This window comes from Lacerta agilis, chromosome 18 (assembly GCF_009819535.1).
Source record: "Lacerta agilis isolate rLacAgi1 chromosome 18, rLacAgi1.pri, whole genome shotgun sequence".
Taxonomy (NCBI): Eukaryota; Metazoa; Chordata; class Lepidosauria; order Squamata; family Lacertidae; genus Lacerta; species Lacerta agilis.
The window spans coordinates 70,716-93,347 of record NC_046329.1 but is presented as its reverse complement, the minus strand read 5'-3'; the positions used below and the strand labels follow the sequence as shown (position 1 = coordinate 93,347).

General features: G+C 49.3%; 2 protein-coding genes across 2 annotated transcripts; both read right to left on the bottom strand.

Annotated features, from left to right (window-relative positions):
* On the bottom strand, positions 1 to 8,781 carry LOC117039549 (semaphorin-4D-like). Its single transcript, XM_033136703.1, has 4 exons — positions 8,479 to 8,781; positions 7,479 to 7,645; positions 6,155 to 6,207; positions 1 to 857 (listed from the first exon to the last, which is right to left on the bottom strand). The coding sequence occupies exons 2-4, from the start codon at positions 7,502 to 7,504 to the stop codon at positions 289 to 291; spliced, it is 648 nt and encodes a 215-aa protein (XP_032992594.1). The 5' UTR covers positions 7,505 to 7,645; positions 8,479 to 8,781; the 3' UTR covers positions 1 to 288.
* Positions 8,782 to 9,594: 813 nt separating this feature from the next.
* On the bottom strand, positions 9,595 to 22,423 carry LOC117039550 (semaphorin-4D-like). The gene is made up of 3 exons (XM_033136704.1): positions 22,290 to 22,423; positions 21,841 to 22,017; positions 9,595 to 9,875 (listed from the first exon to the last, which is right to left on the bottom strand). The coding sequence occupies exons 1-3, from the start codon at positions 22,413 to 22,415 to the stop codon at positions 9,780 to 9,782; spliced, it is 399 nt and encodes a 132-aa protein (XP_032992595.1). The 5' UTR covers positions 22,416 to 22,423; the 3' UTR covers positions 9,595 to 9,779.
* Positions 22,424 to 22,632: the final 209 nt, after the last annotated feature.

The window sequence follows — 22,632 nt, the reverse complement described above, 5'->3', positions numbered from 1 at the left end:
AAATGGGGGTTCTGGGCACACAATAGGACAGTTCGTGGGGTTTCCGTGGTGCAGACCCTCTACCAAGGCCGTCATGCTGCAAGGCCTTCTTCATCAGTGAGCTGGACTTTGCTGACCAGGCAGTTTGAGGAACTGCAGGCTGCCCTGCCTGCGGCGAGGCTGGTGGTCTGCTTTGCCTTTGCGCTGCATGCCTCTTGGGGTGAGCTTGCCAGCAGGGCTGATTCGCTGGCCGAGCCAGAGATGGGACAGGCAGCCAAGCTTCCCTGAATCAAGACTGTTTGCTTTGGCTCAGGACTCACCACCCCAACAGCATCCACCATTTCTGACCTCCTGCTCCACACACCTTTCCAGGGGAGAGAGAGGTGGCCCTCGTAAAGGTTCCAGGAGAGCAAGGAAAGGAAAAGCAGGGCAAAGGCTCCCCCCCCAAAGCACCAATGTGAACGAGAGCCCTTGGAATCTCTGAGGTCGCTCCAGCCTTGCTGGGTCCTCCGTCTGGAGAGATGCCAAGGGCTGCAACTTTGGAGCTACAGAGACGGTGCACTCCCGATTTGATGGCTCACCCTTGGGAGCCATGGTGAAGCTGCTCTCTTGCTGAAGGTAAAGAAAATAGGTGGACATGGAGATGCGGAATTCTCTTCCGTTGGATGTCTCAACAGACTGACACTCGTAGAGCCCAACGTCGGAAGCCGTCATGTTAAACACAACCAGTCCCCGGGCGTGGAAGAGATATTTGGGCTCTTCGTCCTGCAGGCTGCTCCCATTGAATGTCCAGACAGACGTAGCCAGGTTGGACAGAGAGCTGCAGCTGAGTTGTGGGCTGCTACCCAGGGTGACAGGGAGCCTCCTGGCATTCTTAGCTGAGAAAGGAAAGAAGCCAGAGGTGGTTACCCTTCTGCTACACTCGCCTCCTTCCATCATTTCAATGACCTTGCCAACCTCCTCCTACAGCCCTTGCACTGTTTTGCCTCTTATTATGATTACTTTTAGTAGGAGTAGTACCCCACTCCACCTGACTGGGTTGTCCCAGCCACTCTGGGAGGCTTCCAGCATACATAAAACATTAAATATTAAAAACTTCCCTATACATGGCTGCCTTCAGATATCTTCAAAAGGTTGTATAGTTACTTATCTCCTTGACATCTAATGGGAGGGCATTCCACAGGGCAGGTGCCACCACTGAGAAGACCCTCTGCCTGATTCCCTGTAACCTCACTTCTCGCAATGAGGGAACTGCCAGAAGGCCCTCGGAGCTGGACCTCAGTGTCTGGGCTGGTCTACAGGGCCAAGGCTGTTTAGGGCTTTCAAGGTCAGCAACGACACTTTGAATTGTGCTCGGAAACATACTGGGAGCCAATGTAGGTCTTTCAGGACTGGTGTTATATGGTCCTGGCAGCCACTCCCAGTCACCAGTCTAGCTGCCACATTCCAGATTAGTTGTAGTTTCCAAGTCACTGTTAAATAGCTTTAACCTTCCAGTCCTTGTGTTTTTTAAAAAGCCCTCTATGCTCTTGAGCACAGACCCTGTAACCAGTTGCAATGGCCCCCACCACTACCTGAGGTGCAGAGGGCAGAAATGCGGGACAGTGACTTTCTGGTAGCAGTACCCAGAGTTGGCTAACCCCACCCCATTTGCACATTTAGAATCATGGAATTGTAGAGCTGGAAGGGACCACAAGGGCCATCTAGTCCCACCTCCTGCAATGCAGGAATATTTCACCCAACGTGTGGATCGAACCCACAACCCTGAGATTAATAGTCTCATGTGCTACCAACTGAGCTATCCCAGGTCAAAAATGAGTCAGTAAATCACCTGTTAAATAGGTGGATATTTCATAGACTCATAGAGTTGGAAGGCACCCCGTGGATCATCTAGTCCAAGCCCTTGCAATGCTGGAATATGCAGCTGTCCCATGTGGGGATTGAACCTGCAACCTTGGCATCATCAGCACCACACTCTAACCAACTGAGCTCTCTGGGCTGAGCTGGATATACAGTAAATAAATATTATTTAGGGCAATAGTATTTAGAAGCACATTTAATCTATGCTCGCACCTGTTTCTTCAGGGTGCTCTTAGACCTGATTTGACTTGGGTTGTGCTGCTGATGTCCTTTTCCTGCCATTTGTGGCTGCTTTGTAGTTTACAAGCACTTGAGGGTTTTAGGGTGGTAGCTAGCAGCAATGAGGTCCTGGTTTGTGATGGAAGGGTGGGAGATGGATGGTATAAAGCAATAAATGATGTTCTGACGATGGCATGCCATGGCAGCCTAGGTGTGTTTGTGATCCTGAGATTGATTCAGCCAACGTGAGCGTTGTCCCTTTGACCCCTATAGGAAAGACCTTTCCATTTGCGTAGTAGCTCTCAGAGAAAGAGATTCTCAGAGATTCTTGCTGTTTCCCCCACCTTGCATCTTTGGAAGCACTGCTTAACATGTGCTGCACGGAGGATTGGGGCTCCTGAAATTTTAATGCGCTTTCTGCTCTTTAATATTTGCCGTCTTGTACGAGATGCGCTCAGCAGCAATTGCACTGACAATCTCTGCTGCAAGCCGCTGTTGGTGATCCTGCTGGCATTCACTCCCCAGCACCCGGGAATTCTCTGGGTTCAGCCTGGGGCTAAAAATTAAAGGTGGCAGCTTTTGAATAGAATGACTACAAAAGGAAAAAGTGAACATGCCTTCGGTCCCATTCTCTAGAGTCAGGAGGGGGTTCACGCTATCAAAAGAAGGGAGGGATCTGTGCATGTGGGAGCAATGGCAAGCTTTTTTTAAATCAGAGGTCACCATGCAGCAGATTCAAAAGGAGATGCATGCAATTAACCAAAGAAGCAGCAACTGTGATCCTAGGTTCAAATCAGACTCTGAGGGCACAGTAATGATTTGCCCTTAAGTGATAGCTTAGAGTGAGATGCTGATAATGCCAAGGTTGCAGGTTCAATCCCCATAAGGGATAGCTGCATATTCCTGTACTGCAGGGGGTAGGACTAGATGATCCCCAGGGTTCCTCCCAACTCTTATGAATCTATGATTCAAGATCATGTAGTTGTTTGCAATGTAGACATAATAACCTCCCAGCTGCATGGAGGGCTGAGAAGTTGCCTGAGAGGGTAGGGGGAACTGGATGGCACAGCGTCCACTAGTGGAAAATCAGGAAAATGCATTCATGGCCTCTGATGCCAAAAGTGCATTTCAGGTGCATGTGAGAAGTGCCTGCAGGCTTGCGAGGGCACGAGTGTCTGTATATCTGGGTGGAGGACAGCAGCTTTACTGTTACCATGGAGAAAGCAACAGCCTCTTTAGAAAGGAGGTGCATGGCTCCTGGCCACCCACCCGCCTGCGACATCACTGTTGCCAGGCAAAGTCAAGTTCCGAAGGGCAGTTCCAGATTACCAAATAGGCAGAATAAGCACTGACCTATGGGCCCCACACATTTTAGGGGCCCCATGACAACGAATCAAAATAATATTGATTTGATCTTGAAAGAAAATTACAACCAAGCCTTCTTAGTTCACTGTTATCCCACTAGAGAGGGGGGCGGAGACTGCCTAGGGGCCTCCACAGGATGGAGCCAAAGGGGTTCTATGGCACCGACATTCTCAGCTGGAATCGGTAACTGCTGGGTCACACCAAGGTCAGAGGATTCCTGGGCTTACTTGGGCCATGTGCCTTTTAAGCAACAGCATGCTGCCCAACAGGTCAATATTTTCCTCTCTTCGATACCCTGAGGATTTCTTTGTTTGTTTGTTTGATTCACAAAAGAAAACGACAAAAACACTAGCTGCAGCCTTGTCCTGAAGAGCAGCCTTTTCACACTGGCTGCTCACTTCTGACTTGTCTCTCAAGCTCTGTGACTGACAGGCACCTCTGGGTTTGTGGCTCCCCATGACCTTTGAAACCTCAACCCCTGGCAGCCTCCCCGCTGCCTGGATGGGTGCCTGAACTCCCTTCCCCATTGGGTGTGCAGATTCGTGTACAGCCTCCATCTCCCAGCCCTTTTCCTGCAGATCCTGCACAAGCACAGGAATGTTTTAATTGTATATTTGACATCTGTCAGAGAAGCTTTAGTTGAGATTCCTGCATCGCAGGGGGCTGGACTAGATGGCCCTCAGGGTTCCATCCGGCTCTACAATTCTATGATTCTATGAGTCATGGGTGGTGGTGGGGGGAAGAGACAAGTGTCATAATAAGACTGCGTGTGAGAGAAGGTGCTTCTCCAGATAACTTGCTTATTGAGCATCAAGAAGTTGCATTGATCTCTGTTCTTCAGACAGCATTTGTCCTTATTTCTTTGCGGGGGGGGGGGGTATATGACTTTCCATCATTTGATGGTTTATCTCACGCTTTTCAGCACATCTCCTAATCACAAAAAGTGGGCAACTTCTGAAAGTGGGTGGGTGTAGCAGTTCCTTAGCCTAAGAACGTTGGATCAGTTGGATCAGGCCAGGGGGCCTTCTTGTCCAGCATTGTATTCTCACGTGGCCAAACTGCTGCCCCAATGGGAAACCAGCAAGCAGGATTCGAGCACCAGAGTCCTCTCTCCCCTCCTGCGGTTTACAGCAAAAACCAGGTTCCCGCAAAGGGAAGGCCAGAAAGAGGTGGTGACAGCAGTGGCTTTCTCCCACTCTTGTTTACCACTCTTCTAAGGTAGACTGGCTCTGTCCATGGAGGATCCATTTAGAAATCATAAGAGCCCTTCAGCAGCTGGGTCAGGCCAGCCTTTTCTACTCCAGCCTCCTGTCTGCATAGCGGCCACGCGGATGCCCCAAACAGAAGCCCACAAGCAAGAGTAGAGCACCTCTTCCCTCCTGTGGTTTCCATCAACTGAGATCTTTTATTTTCTTTAATGATTCTTTAGCTGGACCATTGAGGTGGAGACGCTTCTTCAGGTATATAGGGTCAAGGCCATTTAGGGGTTTAATGATCAGTGCCAATAATCTGAATCATGCTCAGAAACACATTGGGAGTCAGTGAAGGTCCTTTAGGACCAGAGTTATATGGTCCTGGCGGCCGCTCCCAGTCACCACTCTGGCAGCCACATTCTGGATTAGTTGTAGTTTCCGGGTCACCTTCAAAGGTAACCCTACAGAGAGCGCATTGTAGTTGTCCAAGTGGGAGATAACCAGAACATGCACCACTCTGGCGAGACAGTCCATGGGCAGGTAGGTCTCCGGCATGGGTAGGCATGCTAAGGCCCAGGGGCCAGATCCGGCCCAATCACCTTCTAAATCCGGCCCATGGACGGTCCAGGAATCAGCGTGTTTTTACATGAGTAGAATGTGTGCTTTTATTTAAAATGCATCTCTGGGTTATTTGTGGGGCATAGGAATTTGTTCATTTCCCCCCCAAAAAATATAGTCCAGCCCCCCACAAGGTCTGAGGGACAGTGGACCGGCCCCTTGCTGAAAAAGTTTGCTGACCTCAGACTTTCAGCCGGCGCACCAGATGGAGCAGTTGCTCTGGACACATAATATATACCTTCTGTAACTTGCCGACAAAGGTCCGTATAGTTAAAGCTCTGGTTTTCCCAGTAGTAATGTATGGAAGTGAGAGCTGGACCATCAAGAAGGCTGATCGCCAAAAAATTGATGCTTTTGAATTATGGTGCTGGAGGAGACTCTTGAGAGTCCCATGGACTGCAAGAAGATCAAACCTATCCATTCTTAAAGAAATCAGCCCTGAGTGCTCACTAGAAGGACAGATCCTGAAGTTGAGGCTCAAGTACTTTGGCCACCTCATGAGAAGAGAAGACTCCCTAGAAAAGACCCTGATGTTGGGAAAGATGGAGGGCACAAGGAGAAGGGGACGAGAGAGGATGAGATGGTTGGACAGTGTTCTCGAAGCTACTAACATGAGTTTGGCCAAACTGCGAGAGGCAGTGAAGGATAGGCGTGCCTGGCGTGCTCTGGTCCATGGGGTCACGAAGAGTCGGACACGACTGAACGACTGAACAACAACAACAAAAACTTGGCATCCTATGGATCATTATGGCACCAGCTTTAGAAAGGTAAAATTTACATGTGTTTCTCTACCCAGTTTATCCTCTGGCCCTGAACACCACTTGTGTACTGGCTAACTACATCCAGGCAGAGCACTTGCTTACCGACCCTATTATCTCCAGGAAATAATAATAATAACATATAAAAACACATTCCCTTACCCACTTCAGGGCACCTGGAGGCATCGCCATTCCTGACACTCTGAATCAGATCCCTGCAGGGAGGAAGAGGCGAATGAACATGAGTACTTCATGCAGGCATGAAAAAGTATTTGGCGTTGCGCAACCACTTCCCTCAGAAAGAATCCTCGCCTGGCCTTGAAATTCACAGAATCATGGCTGAGGGGCTCAGAGCGAACAGGGACTCTCCTGTGAAGAGAGAGCAGAGAACAATGTGCTTCGGTGGCGCACACTGAAGTGTGGCTGAGAGTGCGTGGGTTTCAAAGCCTCACCTTGAGCGTTCATTCTCTGCAAAAGCAGGGCTGGAGCCTGGTAGGTGGGAAGCACACTGTGCCAGCCCAGTTCGATGTCTGGTAACAGACAGAGAAGCTTTCCCCCAGCCCTATATGGAGCCGCTGGTGATGGAACATGAGATCTCCTGGACATGAAGGGCTCTGTCACTGAACTATGGTCCTCCCCCTCAAAATAAACTAAGATCCTAGTCCTCATGGTTCTGAGGGAAGGTTCTGATTTACAGGGGTACAGAGGGGAGCTCCTACTGAGTCAGACCACTGTTCCTTCCTTTACAGATAAATTTAAGATTCTAGTCCTCATGAGACTAGAAAGAGCTAAGTTTTCCACAGAAAACCACAAAGCTGCCTCGTGTCAAGTCATATCGCTGGTTTATCTAGCTCACGATTGTCTCCAGTGTTTCCCAAACTTGGGTCTCCAGCTGTTGTTGGACTACAACTCCCACCATCTCTAACTAGCAGGAACAGGGGTCAGGGATGATTGGCACTGTAGTCCAAAAACAGCTACCCGCCCCCCCAGTCTACCCGCCCCCCCAGTCTTGCCTGGAGATGCAGAAGACCTTCTGCATGCTCCATCCCTTAAAGATAAAGTAAGATTCCAGTCCTCCTGGCTTTGGCTTAAGAGCTTATTGAAACAGAAGCACAGAAAGGTGCCTTACACCAAGAGATCATTGGTCCATCTGCCCCAGAAGCAGCTCTCCAGGGTGTCAGATGGGGTTTCCCCCCAGCCCTGTGTAGAGACACTGGGGTGGATCCTGGCCCTTCTGCATGCCACACAGTTGCTCTGCCACTGAGCTAAGGGAGGTGGAAGCAGCAGTAAGCAGAAGAATAATGTGTGTTCATTTCAGTTACGGGCACGGAGGTCGCCTAGAGGGCTCAGAGTGAAATGAGAGGCGGTGACGATATGTGAATGGTAAATAATGCACATCGGAGCTTTCAAACCCTCTCAAATGCTGCATAAATGCTAATAGCTATTGTTATTATGTATCCAACAGGGCAGGGGTTGTGCTACTCACCGCAAACCCCCAGACCAGTTCGCCATGTTGATGCAGGCGCAAAGAGGCAGTGACCAGGCACAGTAAGGATCCCTGGCTAAGACGCAATCGAGGCAGAACTTGTACCGGCTGCAGGTCGCCACAGGGAGCTGCACGAGCCGGGAGGCAGACCCAGCATACAACAGGCCCTAGAAAGGGAGCACCAAGCAGACAAGACTGTGGTGTAGCTCAGCTGGTATGGAGCACGAGAGCCTTAATCTCAGGGCCATGGGTTCCATGTTGGACATGTTGCAGAGGGTTGGGCAAATGACCCTTGTGGTCCCTTCCAACTCTGATTCTAAGACATCTTTCCTGCACTGGACTAAACTGTATATGAAAGAGATACACGCAAAAGGACAGGCAGAATAAGACATGTCATGCTAGGACCTGGGGTGCCATGGTTCAAATCCCCACTTCGTCAGGAAGCTCACCAGGCAGCAGTGGGCCAGTTCTTGCCTCTCCGCCTGGCTGTTGTGGTGATTAGAGGAGCAGCAGGAGAAGCATGTGCACCTTGGAGGGAACTGTGGGGTACAAATGCAATAACTAAATGAATAAAATGATGTGAAAGGAAAAGAAGAGGGTAAATGGTGAGGAAGGTGTGGTGCCATGCTGCACAGCCCATGTAGGCATTTAAAGGCCAAGCCAAAAGGCAGCCACTCTTTCAAATTTCAATTTCTCCAGATCTGGCATTGCAGTTCTCCAGCCAGGCAACATGTACAAAATTGACACAACAGGTTAAACTGTGCATAAAAATGCCTAACATACAAAAATGCATTGTGCTGGGGGAAACTGCTCTGCAAAAGGGGAAATTGCAACAAAAAAGGTCTACATGGGGAGAAATTCGGACCCAAATGTCACTGGATTTTCAAAACTTGAAAAAAAATTGCTACTTGCTGCAGAATTGTAGAAAACTGAACTGAAGTTTCAGAAATATGAGTAACTGAGAGAAACCAGAATGGATGGATCAGGACAGATGTCCTACCTTTTGTGTGGCCAGCTTGAGTGTCTGCACAGGCTCTGGAGATGGAAACAGCTGTAACTCTTCCACAATGAAAATCCCCCCCTGGAGGTTGACAGCTTTATGCAAATAGCCCTTATCTGCACAAAATCAAGCACACTTTTAAACTCCAATTAAAGTGAATGAGGTGGGGAGAAGAAGAGAAGGGACCACTGTTTTGAAGGAACCATGGTCTAAATTACTCAAAAGCAGGAAAAATGTGAAGTTAAGACTCCTGCCCTCCTAAAAAGGTGCTTTATTCATCTGACAATGAAGCGAAAAAGACCATGGTAAAGTCACTGCTTGCCCCAGCCACTCTGGGTGGCTTCCAACATATATGAAAAACCATAATAAAACATTAAACATTAAAAACTTCCCTATACAGGGCTGCCTTCAGATGTCTTCTAAAGGTCTGTGTAGTTACTTATCTCCTTGGCTCAGGGCTCGCATAACCTCCATATCCTCCCACATTTATCTGATGAAAATAGGGACATCCCCTGCTTCCCAGGGGATGTCCCTATTGCGGGGGGGGGGGGGAGGAGGCCTACATCAGCCCCCTCCACTCTTGCTCCAAGAAAGAAGCTCTTTGTCCCTCTCCTTTGTTTGGAACAGATGGGAGGATGACCACCCCATCTTGCCACCCAGGGAAAGGAAGGCATGTTTAGAGAGGGAGTGTTTGACATGAAAGAGACTGAGTCAACGGAAGAAGGAACTGAGCAGGAAAAGCAAAGAGTCTCTCAAGCATGGCAGATTTTGGAGATGTTTCCCGAGACCTTCAGCGGATGCCATGGGAGGTAGAAGAGGGTACACAGGCACCTGGTTGTGCCATGCTGGCGATTCCCAATCTAGGAAGTTGGCATACCTGTCCCCAGGAAAAGGATGTCGTACGTTGCATTATCCATTCCGCTAGTTTGGTCTACCACAAGATGTGTGTATCGCACGCCTCTTTTGAACAACACCGGCTGGCGGCCGATGGGGTTCACGGTGCCATCCATCAGGGGGTGGTCCCTGGCAAACTGGAGGACTCTGTCCGGCAAGTCAAGGGAAGAGCTGTATCCCTGCTGGTGCCTGGCAGAAATGTCGAGGCACTAGAAAAAGAAAGATGGTTACAGTATTCCTTTTATTCAGACGTTCACCTGTTTGGTACAAACAAGTGATATCCACTTGAACACTTACCACATGGGGGCATAGATGGTCAACCAGGGAAGGGAGGGGGACAACTTACAGCACCCGGACGAGGCGTGGGGACCTCTCCCCTGTGCACCACCCATTTTGCATGTGAATTCTCAACGGCAAGGGGGCCTTTGAAGTTTCCTTTCTGGAAGACGTCTTGAACGGCTTCCATCCTGAACGCACAAATGGCGGAGATGTCCAATCTCCCCCTGAAACAAGATGAAAAAGAAATTCATTCTGCGACAGACCACATATTTCCAGAATGCCTCACTGCTTCAGGAACAACCAAAGGATTCGTCTGAAGAAGAAATATGTCCACAAATAAGATGAAAACTCCCTCCCACTCTTCAGAAGTGGAAGAAGCAAATCATGCAGAGATGCAAGAGGCAGCCATCTCTGAAGGTGGGGGGATTTGGGCTCAGCCTATGAAGCTGCCTTATCCTTGGCTGTCCAACGAGCCAAATATTGTACAGCTAGCATGGTCCAAGTTCTCAGGCAGAGAAAGATCTTTCCCTTTCTTACCTTTCCCCCCCAAACAAGAGATGCCAGAGATTGAACTTTCTGTATGCAAAGCAGGTGGCTCACCACAGTGAACTACAGTACCTCCCAAATAAACAAACAATTGGTTATTTTACCAATTTACTGTTTACAGAAACAGGCACTTCTCTCCCATTTGCTCCAGCAGTGGTTTGGCAACAATAACTTATATAACTAACTCTCTCTCTCCCTCTCTCTCTCTCTCTCTCTATATATATATATATGTATGACTATAAAGCCCTAAACGGCCTCGGTCCTGTATACCTGAAGGAGCGTCCCCACCCCCATCGTTCAGCCCGGACACTGAGGTCCAGCACCGAGGGCTTTCTGGCAGTTCCCTCAAACTGCAAGAAGCAAAGCTACAGGGAACCAGGCAGAGGGCCATCTCGGTAGTGGCGCCCGCCCTGTGGAATGCCCTCCCATCAGAGGTCAAGGAGATAAACAACTACCTGACATTCAGAAAATACCTGAAGGCAGCCCTGTTTAGGGAAGTTTTTAATCTGTGATATTTTAATGTATTTTAATATTTGTTGGAAGCTGCCCAGAGTGGCTGGGGAGACCCAGCCAGATGGGCGGGGTACAAATAATAATTTATTTATTCATTCATTCATTCATTCATTCTACAGACGGCGGAAACAATGACAACAGCACAGCTCAGCCACACAGTCTGCACGATGCATTCACTGTCTCTCAGGTGCTAATTGCAATCTTGAGATGCCCACTTTTCCCAATCACCCTTTGGTGACAAAGCTTCTTCATATGAAAAAGCCAGAAACAGAAAGGGTGGAGCAGTGGGGAGAAAATTATTCACAAAGGAGACTTCTGCCTTGAGTCAAACCAGAGTTCCAAAATGTGGGCCGCCCTTAAGTTGTATCTGTCAATTATTCACAAGACCTCAATAAAAGCTTGGGTTGCTGCCATGTTAGAGGGCCTTTAGTGATGCTTTTTCTGCCATTTCTGTGGGATGGCTGATGTAGTTCTGTCATCATTGCCATGTGCTCTTTTCTGGGCTGTTGGGAGTTGCAGGGAAAACACACCAAGAAGGCTGGTGTAGTTGCACTGCTATGGTGGTTGGGGTTTCTGCTTTACACTTACAACAGCACATGTTCCCCACCCTTTTTTGAAAGAAAAACTGGAGGTTGGCTTTTGCTGCCCAACTCCCCAACGGGCTCTGAGTCCCCTAAGTCCATGGGAAGAATGGATGGAGGTAGGATAGGATAGGATAATCTTTATTGTCATTGTCCAATGCAGAACGAAATTGAACATCTACATCAAACTTACAACCACCATCAACCTGCTATCCCCACCCATCCCACCTCTGCATAATAACCCCCTAAAAACTCTGTTACCTCCCCTAATTTACCCTTAAAACTCTGATACCCCATATCTGAGTACAGACCCTCCCTCACAGACTGCCTTTCATTGCATTCAGAACAGAAATCGCTCTTGGATAGAAGCTATTTCTCATGCAGCTGGTCCTGGTCTTTATGACCCTATAACTCCTTCCAGAAGGCAGAAGCTAAAAAAAGATCATTTCCGGGGTGCACACTATCTTGCACAATGTCTGTTGCTTTCTTATAGCACCTGGAGGCATAAATTTGGTCCAAAGTGGGAAGAATGCACCCAATTATCCTCTCCGCTAACTTTACAACCTTGGACAGTGCTGTTCTTTCCCCAACCATGAAACTCCCAAACCACACACACAGATCATGGGTTAAACGAATTAAAAATTTCCTTCCAGTAGCACCTTAGAGTACTGGAAGGAAATTTTTTATGTTGTTTCGACTATGGCAGACCAACACGGCTACCTACCTGTAACTAGACCATAGGTTAGTACACTTTCTACCGTACAGTGGTAAAATGCCCTCAACAGGTCCTTTGATAGATTATTTTCCGGAGGATTCTCAGAAAGTATAGCCTCTGCTGTGCTCTCCTCATCAGATCTTTACTATTTGCTCCCCACGTTAGATCATCTCTCAACTCCATTCCCAGAAAGCGAAACACTGAGACTTGTTCCACACACTACCCCTCGAAATTAAGTGGTTGAATATTCAATTTACATTTCCTAAAATCCACAATTATTTCTTTTGTTTTCTTTAAATTGAGGAATAGATTGTTTTCCCTGCACCACTCCACCAACTGCTCAACTTCCTTCCTATAGGCCACTTCCCCCCTCCAGCCGTAATTAGACCAACCACCGTTGTATCATCTGCAAACTTAATGATCTTATTACTAGGGTACTTGGGAGCACAGTCAGATGTATAGAGCATATATAACAGCGGGCTCAACACACACCCCTGCGGCGCCCCCATATTCATGAGAGAACCCATCCTGACCTGTTGGGAACGGTTTGATAGAAAATCCAATATCCACCTACATAAGCTCGGCGGAAGTCCCAGGTGTAATAGTTTGGGCACCAGTCTATGCAGGAGAATAGTATTAAATGCAGAACTAAAGTCTACAAATAACAGTCTCGCATAGTTCCCTTGTTTCTCCAGATGAGTCAGGACAACATGTAGTGCCATTGCCACAGCATCCTCCGTGGATCTCTTCCCCTTATATGCAAACTGGTAAGTGTCAAGTCCCACTGGCAAACATGATATAATGTGATTCTGCACTAGTTTTTCAAAGCATTTCATTATGACGGGTGTTAGCACCACAGGACAAAAGTCATTCAGGCTGTCTATCTTTGCTTTTTTGGCAGGGGTATTATAGTACAGTGGTGCCTCGCAAGATGAAATTAATTCGTTCCGCCTTCCGTCGTTCCGTCTTGCGGAAATTTCGTCTTGCGAGGCACCGTTTCCCATAGGAACGCATTAAAATTTAATTAATGCGTTCCTATGGGAAAATGCGTTCCTATGGGAAATGCATTCCTATGGGAAAAAAAGTCCGGGGGCGCCGGTCGGAGGGGGCGCAGGCCGGCACCAGAGCAGCGCGGTGCCGCGTTTTAAGGCTGCAGCGAGCGAACTGCAGCTTTAAAACGCGGCGCCGCACCATAGCTGAAAAGGCGTACCTTTTGGCTCCGGTGGGGAGGGGTGCAGTTGGAGCGTGTCCGCCATTTTGGGGTCATCTGCGCATGTCCAGACATGCGCAGTGGACCCCAAGATGGCGACACGCTCTGACTGCACCCCTCCCCACCGGAGCCAAAAGGTACGCCTTTTCAGCTACGACGCGGCGCCGTGTTTTAAAGCTGCAGCGCTTGCTGCAGCCTTAAAACGCGGTGTTGCGCGGCTCCAGGCCGGCTTACAGTGGTACCTCGCCAGATGAATTCGTCTGGCGAAGCATGGCCATAGACGAATTCGTCTCGCGAGTCAACTAAAAACTCACAAAACCCTTTCGTTTTGCGAGTTTTTCGTTGTGCGAGGCATTCGTCTTGCAGGGTACCACTGTAGTGAATTTCAGGCAGGATGGAACAGTGGCTTGGGCTAGAGACTGATTACCGGTAAAAATCTTCATAAAGATTCCTGCCAGCTAATCAGAGCAGTCTCTCAGCATCCTACCAGCTACACCATCAGGGCCCGTGGCCTTCCTCATGTTTACCTCCTTAAGTATTCGCCTCACTTCTCCCTCTTCCACTCTAACCAGAGAAAGTAAGGCAGATCTTTATTTTTCTGTTGCAACAGAGTACTCTGCCCTCCTTGCAAGGATGTGAGAGACCAAGAACAAAGTGTGCAGAAACTTTAAAATACTTTAGACATTGCCCAACCCCTTAGCCAAAAACTTACCCGTAACTAAAAGCATCATACATACATCACAGAAAGAGGGATTGAGTGTGTGTCATCTCTGCTGTCTGCCAGGATACCTGATAATGTTTTACTGACTGCATTACCTGGGCAGTCTGGCCATTCTTTTGAGATGTTAAATACTGTAGTTCTTCAATCCAGGTCACAGGCCCACCCTAAAAGGTAAAGGTAAAGGGACCCCTGACCATTAGTGTCCGACTCTGGGGTTGAGGTGCTCATCTCGCATTACTGACCGAGGGAGCCGGCGTACAGCTTCCGGGTCATGTGGCCAGCATGACTAAGCCACTTTTGGCGAACCAGAGCAGCACACGGAAACGCCGTTTACCTTCCCACCGGAGTGGTACCTATTTATCTACTTGCACTTTTGACGTGCTTTCAAACTGCTAGGTGAGCAGGAGCTGGGACTGAGCAACGGGAGCTCACCCCATTGCGGGGATTCGAACCGCCGACCTTCTCATCAGCAAGTCCTAGGCTCTGTGGTTTAACCCACAGCGCCACCCGGGTCCCAGGCCCACCCTATTCATACACAAATATGCCCTTAAAACAGATTTTGTAGGATTTGTAAGTGAAAAGTACTACTGGGAAAGGTTTCTCCAATATACCTATTTCCTTCTGTAGAGGAAATATTTTGGGTTATTAAGAATCAAGATGGCATCAGGATTGCCCCCCATAACTATTTCAGACAGTGCTTGGACTGCAGCGACTGAGGAAGGAGGCAGGTGAGCTGAGCTTGGGAGACAGTTTGACTCATCTTTTAAATTTAGGGCAGCAAGTCTCACACGTATATTAGAGGAGAGCCTAGGCTTCTTCTCCTTCCCCCCCGACTTCAAGCTTTTCAAGATGGAGGGTGAGGTAACAACTGTAGTCACTTGCAATTCCTGCGCCATGTTTGTGTTGTTGCCAAAGGATGTAGGCAGCTACACCTGCAGCAAATGCAAGTTGGTTGCCCTACTGGAGGACAAGGTCCAGCAACTTCAGGCTCGTGTTTCTACACTCCAGAGAACCAATGAGCTGGAGCTTTTCTTGGATGCAGCAGAGCACACTATCTGCACCAAGGTGGAGACAGGGGACATCCCTGAGGAGGAGGTCAGTTCCCCAACACAGCAGCTAGATGTATGGAGGAACGTGACTCAGAGAAGTAGAAGGCCCAGGGATCGCTCTGAGTGTTTAGAACTACAGAATCGATTTGAAGTGCTCTCCCGTAACATGGAAGACAAGGAATATGAAGATGAGCACCAAAGTCAGTCCTCCGGGAATATGCAGGTAACCTTGGAAGAGACAGCACATGGAAGAATCCCAACCAAGCCTATGAAGAGGCATGTAGTGGTGATAGGGGATTCCCTACTGAGGGGTACAGAAGCAGTCATCTGTGGGCCTGACAAGATGTCTCGAGAGGTGTGCTGTCTCCCAGGGGCCAAGATCAAAGATGTAACAGAACGGCTGCAAGGAATCATTAAACCCACTGACAAATACCCCTTCCTTTTGGTCCATGTGGGAACCAATGACACTGCAAGCCATAGCCTCCAGAAGATCAAAAGTGATTATGAGGCTCTGGGCAGGAAGTTGAAGCAATTAAATGCACAAATTGTCATCTCATCTGTCCTCCCAGTTGAACGACATGGCCCAGGGAGAGGGCGGAAAATAGGGGAAGTGAACAACTGGCCTCGCAAATGGTGCAAACAGGAACGGTTTGGATTCTTAGATCACGGTCTGCAGTTTCTTGAAGATGGACTTCTGGCAAGTGATGGGCTGCACCTCACAAGGGTTGGAAGGAATGTTTTTGCCATGAAACTCAAAAACCTCATCAGGAGGGCTTTAAACTGACTTATGTGGGGGAGGGAGACAGTGGTCCTGAAGGTAGGAGTCTATCAAGTACTGAAGATGATCATCCAAATGTCAAGGACCAAATGGAGCAAACAGCATGCAGACCTAGTGGTGGGAGGAAAATATCCTTAAATAAGATCCATGGGGGAATGATCAATGGTCTTCAATGTCTGTATACTAATGCACAGAGCATGGGAAATAAACAAGATGAACTTGAGCTCTTGGTACAGAAAACTAAATCTATATATATATAATGCAAGTGTCTCTGCGTCCAGTCTGTGTGTCTCTGGGTTTGCGCTACTGCGCATGTGCCCCAGGGACACAGGGATTGGATGGAGAAAGATCGGGCCGCGAGCAGCGCCAGCAGTTCAAGCGGGGCGGTTGAAATGGAACGCCGGCGCGCCAGAAGAGAGGGGAAGCCGAGAAGGGAGGCCATGCTGCCGCTCTCGCCGCTGAAACCAGAGCCCCGAGGCCTTGCAAAGAGCGGGAGCGCTCACCGCGGCACCTTACCCGGGAGAGTCGAGTTCCAAAAGCCCTGCCGCCTCTCGATCTCCCTCCGCTTCTCTTCCTGCTGCTCAGGCTACTATTGCCGCCGTGCTGTCCACCGGCCCGCCACCTCCCGGCACTGCTGCTGCTGCCGCCGCCGCCCGCAGCCTGCCCGGCAGCAGCAACCTCCTCCGACTCGCCTCTTGCACGCCATTGCAGGCGGCGGTGGCGCCTGAGACGCTGCGTGGGGTGGGCAGGGGAGGAAGGTTCCCGCGCTCGGCTCCACCACCAGCCGGGCTTCCCGCCGCCCGCTCGGCCTCCAGGGGAGGGAGCACGGCGGGTGGCCCTTGGCGGCCTGTCCGGGCCAAGAGCCCCTGACAGGTGTCTCACCTCACGTCCTCCCCTCCTTGCCGGACATGGCACGAGCGGCGAGAGTAGCAGCAGCGGCGGCGTCTCCCTCAGCATCTCTACTCGCCCTGGCTGCGGTTCTCTTTATCCACCTCCCGCCGGGGCCCGGCCAGCGCGAGGGGCGGGCGATGAGAGACTAAGGGCGGGCGGAAGCAGCCAAGGCCCAAAGCAACATGGCGGCGGACTAGCCGCCGAGGGAAAGAGAGTGCGCGAGCGCGAGTGACGAGGCGGCGGGTGCAGCCCGCCTCGGGACCGCATGCACCGCGCCTGCAATTCCGCCGCCGCCACACTCGCCACGAGGAGCCTAAAGGGAGCTCCTCAGAACTGCTCAGCTGAGGCGCCATAATTAAAGACTGGATTGTTCAAAGAAAAGGCTCTTTTGGTAGCTTCATATTAAATCACCATTGATGTGAGAGGACTCTGCTTAGAGGCCTTTATACTGGACTTATGACTTATGGCAGTTGGAGTCCCAACAATATCTGGAGGGCTGTAGGTTCCTCGCCTCAAACCACATATGTTCTAGCGCCCGTTATTTTAACGGGCTTAAACCACTAGTATGACATAATAGGCATCACTGAAACCTGGTGGGATAAGTCTCATGATTGGAATGTAGTAATAGAGGGATACAATCTATTTCAGAGAAATAGACCAAACAGGAAAGGAGGAGGAGTAGCGTTATATGTCAGGGATGTGTATACCTGTGAAGAGATCCAGGATTTGAAACTCCATAGCCAAGTTGAGAGTATCTGGGTCAAAATTAAGGGAGAGAAAAATAACAGTGATCTCATTGTGGGAGTTTACTATAGACCCCCAAGCCAAACTGAGGACACAGATGATGCCTTCCTGGAACTGATGGCCAAGCATTCAAAAGGAAGTGAGATAGTAGTAATGGGGGATTTCAACTACCCTGATATTTGTTGGATGTCAAACTCAGCCAAGAGCATAAGGTCGAACAGATTCCTCACTGGCCTTGCAGACAATTTCAATGTCCAGAAAGTGGGAGAAGCAACAAGAGGATCAGCCATTTTAGATCTGGTCCTAACCAATAGTGATGACCTGGTTAGTGGAGTAGAAGTGGCAGGATCATTAGGTGGGAGTGACCATGCTCTATTGGAGTTTATTATACAGCGGAAAGGAGCAACCAAGCATACTAAGACTCAAATTCTAGACTTTAAGAAAGCCGACTTCAGAAAACTTAGGGAAATGCTGGGTGAAATCCCATGGACAGAAATACTAAAAGGGAAGGGAGTTCATGATGGTTGGGAGCTTGTTAAAAGGGAGATATTAAAAGCACAACTTCAGGCAATACCAGTGAGACGGAAACATGGAAGGTGCCTAAAGAAGCCAGGGTGGCTATCTAAAGAACTTTTAATTGAGTTAAGATTCAAAAGGGATATGTACAAAAAATGGAAAAAGGGGGAAACCACCAGAGAGGAATTCAAACAAATAGCCAGTACGTGTACAGACAAAGTCAGAAAAGCTAAAGCACAGAATGAACTCAGGCTTGCTAGAGAGGTTAAAAGCAACAAAAAGGGCTTTTTTGGGTATGTCCGTAGCAAAAAGAAGAACAAGGAAACAGTGGGGTCACTTAGAGGAGAAGATGGTGAAATGCGAACAGGGGACAGAGAAAGGGCAGAACTCCTCAATGCCTTCTTTGCCTCAGTCTTCTCCAAGAAAGAAAACAATGCCCAACCTGAAGAATATGGAGCAGATGATTCAGCAGGGGAAACACAGCCCAGAATAAGTAAGGAGGTAGTACAGGAATACTTGGCTAATTTAGATGTATTCAAGTCTCCAGGGCCAGATGAACTATATCCAAGAGTATTACAAGAACTGGCAGAGGTGATTTCAGAACCACTGGCAGTAATCTTTGAGAATTCCTGGAGAACAGGCGAAGTGCCAGCAGACTGGAGGAGGGCAAATGTTGTCCCGATTTTCAAAAAGGGGGAAAGAGAGGACCCAAACAATTACCGCCCAGTCAGCCTGACATCAATACCAGGAAAGATTCTAGAGCAGATCATTAAGCAAACGGTCTGTGAGCACCAAGAAAGGAACGCTGTGATAACTAAAAGTCAGCATGGGTTTCTGAAAAATAAGTCATGTCAGACTAACCTGATCTCATTTTTTTGACAGAATTACAAGCCTGGAAGATGAAGGGAATGCTGTGGATATAGCCTATCTTGATTTCAGCAAGGCCTTTGACAAGGTGCCCCATGATATTCTTGTAAAGAAGCTGGTAAAATGTGGGCTAGACAATGCTACCATTCAGTGGATTTGTAACTGGCTGACTGACCGAACCCAAAGGGTGCTCATGAATGGCTCCTCTTCATCCTGGAGAGAAGTGACTAGTGGGGTGCCACAGGGTTCTGTCTTGGGCCCAGTCTTATTCAACATCTTCATCAATGACTTGGATGATGGGCTTGAGGGCATCCTGATCAAGTTTGCAGATGACACCAAATTGGGAGGGGTGGCTAATACCCCAGAGGACAGGATCACACTTCAAATGACCTTAACAGATTAGAGAACTGGGCCAGAGCAAACAAGATGAATTTTAACAGGGAGAAATGCCGAGTACTACACTTGGGCAAAAAAATGAAAGGCACAAATACAGGATGGGTGACACCTGGCTTGAGAGCAGTACATGTGAAAAGGAACTAGGAGTCTTGGTAGACCCACAAACTTGACATGAGTCAACAGGTGATGCAGCAGCTAAAAAAGCCAATGCAATTCTGGGCTGCATCAATAGGAGTATAGCATCTAGATCAAGGGAGGTAATAGTACCACTATATTCTGCTCTGGTCAGACCTCACCTGGAATACTGTGTCCAGTTCTGGGCACCACAGTTCAAGAAGGATACTGACAAGCTGGAACGTGTCCAGAGGAGGGCAACCAAAATGGTCAAAGGCCTGGAAAACGATGCCTTATGAGGAACGGCTTAGGGAGCTGGGTATGTTTAGCCTGAAGAAGAGAAGGTTAAGGGGTGATAGGATAGCCATGTTCAAATATATAAAAGGATGTCATCTAGAGGAGGGTGAAAGGTTGTTTTCTGCTGCTCCAGAGAAGCGGACACGGGCAATGGATTCAAACTACAAGAAAGAAGATTCACCTAAACATTAGGAAGAACTTCCTGACAGTGAGAGCTGTTCGGCAGTGGAATTTGCTACCCAGGGAGTGTGGTGGAGTCTTGGAGGTCTTTAAGCAGAGGCTTGACAGCCATCTGTCAGGAATGCTTTGATGGTGTTTCCTGCTTGGCAGGGGGTTGGACTGGATGGCCCTTGTGGTCTCTTCCAACTCTATGATTCTATGTGATTTATTTACTGATGTATGTGTGCTTACCTTGTGCATTTATGAACATTTATTCTATATTTGAGACCTTAGAATTATTATAACACAGTCCTTCTTCATACAGCACACATTTAAACTATGAAACTGCCTGCCACAGGAGGCAGTGACGGCTGCCAACTTTGATGGCTTTAAAAGAAACTCACGGAGGAGAAGGCTATTGATTGGTCCTGGCCCTGATGGCCAGGCTCTGCCTCCAAATCCAGGTGCTGGAAAGTACAGGAGGGGAGAGGGCTTTTGCAGGGGCGTAGCAAGGGAGGGGGGAGTAGGGGGCGTACCGCCCCATGTTCCATGTGACAAATTATCAAGGAACAATCACTGCCCTACTAGGGCGGTACATAAAAAACTTTTTTTTAAATGCCTGCTCCAAAGGTCTTATCTTACTATACTAGGGATTATATAGCTATATATGAAATTTCATGCATATTGGTTAATATCTTGACCCTCCTCCAACAAAATAGCTGTTTACTAGGCTGTTTTCCTATGTTGTGAAGGCTGAAATTTCAGTTCAGAGAACACTTACTGTTCCCAACCCTAACCCTGTGGAAAGCCATCTAATTAGACTTTAATTTGATTTTGAGATGTTTTTAGGAGGTAATTTAATTATTGTTTGATTTTATACCAATGTTATGTATCTGATGTTAGCCAACCTGAGCCCGACTGGCCAGGGAGGGCGGGATATAAACAAAAGTTTTTTTTATTATTATTACTTGTTATTACCGTATATCGCGGCGTATAAGACGACTTTTTAAGCCCGAAAATCTTCTCTGAAGTCGGGGGTCGTCTTGTACGCCGGCAACATCATGACCCGGAGTTCCGCCACCGCCACTGGTTGCATGGAGCCTCTCCCCGGCGCTCCAGCCGCAACCGCTGCCTCAGCCGCCATGGAGCCCGGGCTGGGCGTGGGCGGCAAGCGCGGAGGCTTCCTGTGCGGCGACGGGGAGGTTCTCCCCGCTGCCCCAGGCGTCGCTGCCGACGCCTCAGCAGCCGTGGAGGCCGTCCTGCGCTTCAGCAGGAAGCGCGGAGGCCTCCTTTGCGGCGACGGGGAGCTTCTCCCCGCTGCCCCAGGCGTCGCTGCCGACGCCTCAGCAGCCGTGGAGGCCGTCCTGCGCTTCAGCGGCAAGCGCGGAGGCCTCCTTTGGGGCGACGGGGAGCTTCTCCCCGCTGCCCCAGGCGTCGCTGCCGACGCCTCAGCAGCCGTGGAGGCCGTCCTGCGCTTCAGCAGGAAGCGCGGAGGCCTCCTTTGGGGCGACGGGGAGCTTCTCCCCGCTGCCCCAGGCGTCGCTGCCGACGCCCTCAGCAGCCGTGGAGGCCGTCCTGCGCTTCAGCAGGAAGCGCGGAGGCCTCCTTTGCGGCGACGGGGAGCTTCTCGTCGCTGCCGCCGCCTCAGCAGCCATGGGGGCCGCTGTGCGCTTGGGCGGCAAGCGCGGAAATCTCCTGTGTGGCGCGGGGGACGCTCTCCCCGCCGCTGCCGCCGCCTCAGCAGCCATGGATCCCGGGCTGGTGAGTATACCCCAAACTCTGTTTTTTCACATTAAAAGTTGGGGGGTCATCTTATACGCCGAGTCGCCTTATACGCCGCGATATACGGTATTCCTTTGTAAGAAAATATGAAATAACGTAAAATCATTTTTGGAGGGGGGGAATCAATTGGGGGGGGGGTTGACAAGAAATTTTCTGCACCGGGTACCACCTGACCTTCCTATGCCTCTGGGCTTTTGTGCTCAGGTCCTCCATGAGGGCTTCCCTTTGGGGCAACTGTTTGGCCACTGTGAGGAAGGATGCTGCCTAGCAGCGTTCTTCTTATGTTCTTACGGCTGTGAGAAAATCTTACCACATGCTGGGTGAAAATCCCATAAAAGATGCTTTCCTGCCAGTTGGTTGTTTTGATCATGAAGACAGCGTGGAGGACATTGAACTGAAAATCTGATTCAGGAGCTGAGCAGACAAGGGTGGCCTTTAGAAACGAGGTCCACTTTTTCTTCAGGGTGCGCCTCCTACCGAGATCACCCTGTGGAAAATAACCCAACAAGATAGCAGCAAGCAACTCTTCCCCTTCCCTCTGAATGAGGGCCTCATTCCCTGGGCAGGGCTGGGGGAGCTTCATGCCAATCGTGGGCAAGGCCAGAGCTAAAGTGAATGGGGCCAGTCCTTTTCTTCCTGGCACCCCCTTTTCCTCTTTCTCCCACCCCCTTCCACACAGAACTTAAGTGCCAAGTTCTAGCCTAGGGATGGGGACCTTTTCCCACAGTGGTAAGACAATCAAGGGGTCCAGGTACGCACTGTACAGATCTGGGCTATCCGCGAGACCAGAAGTTTGTCGTAGAATTCAAACTCAACCGCCGCTTCTGTGAAGAAAACATAAACTGTCCGAGTCGGAGCCTGCCCCATTCTCCTGCACAAGATCATGTGAACGAAGGTGGCTCTGAAGAAGACAATGACACAGGGTTATTGTTCAATGTCAGGGCAGAGATCTTGCCACTCAGACTTCCAAACATCATGATTCTTTTGGGAGGGAATCCACCAAAATGGGGAGAGGGGGAAAGAGTTCTGCAGCACCTAACAAAACTGATTTTATAGCATCAATATATCGTCCCAAACCAGTTTGAAGTTCATATTGTGATAT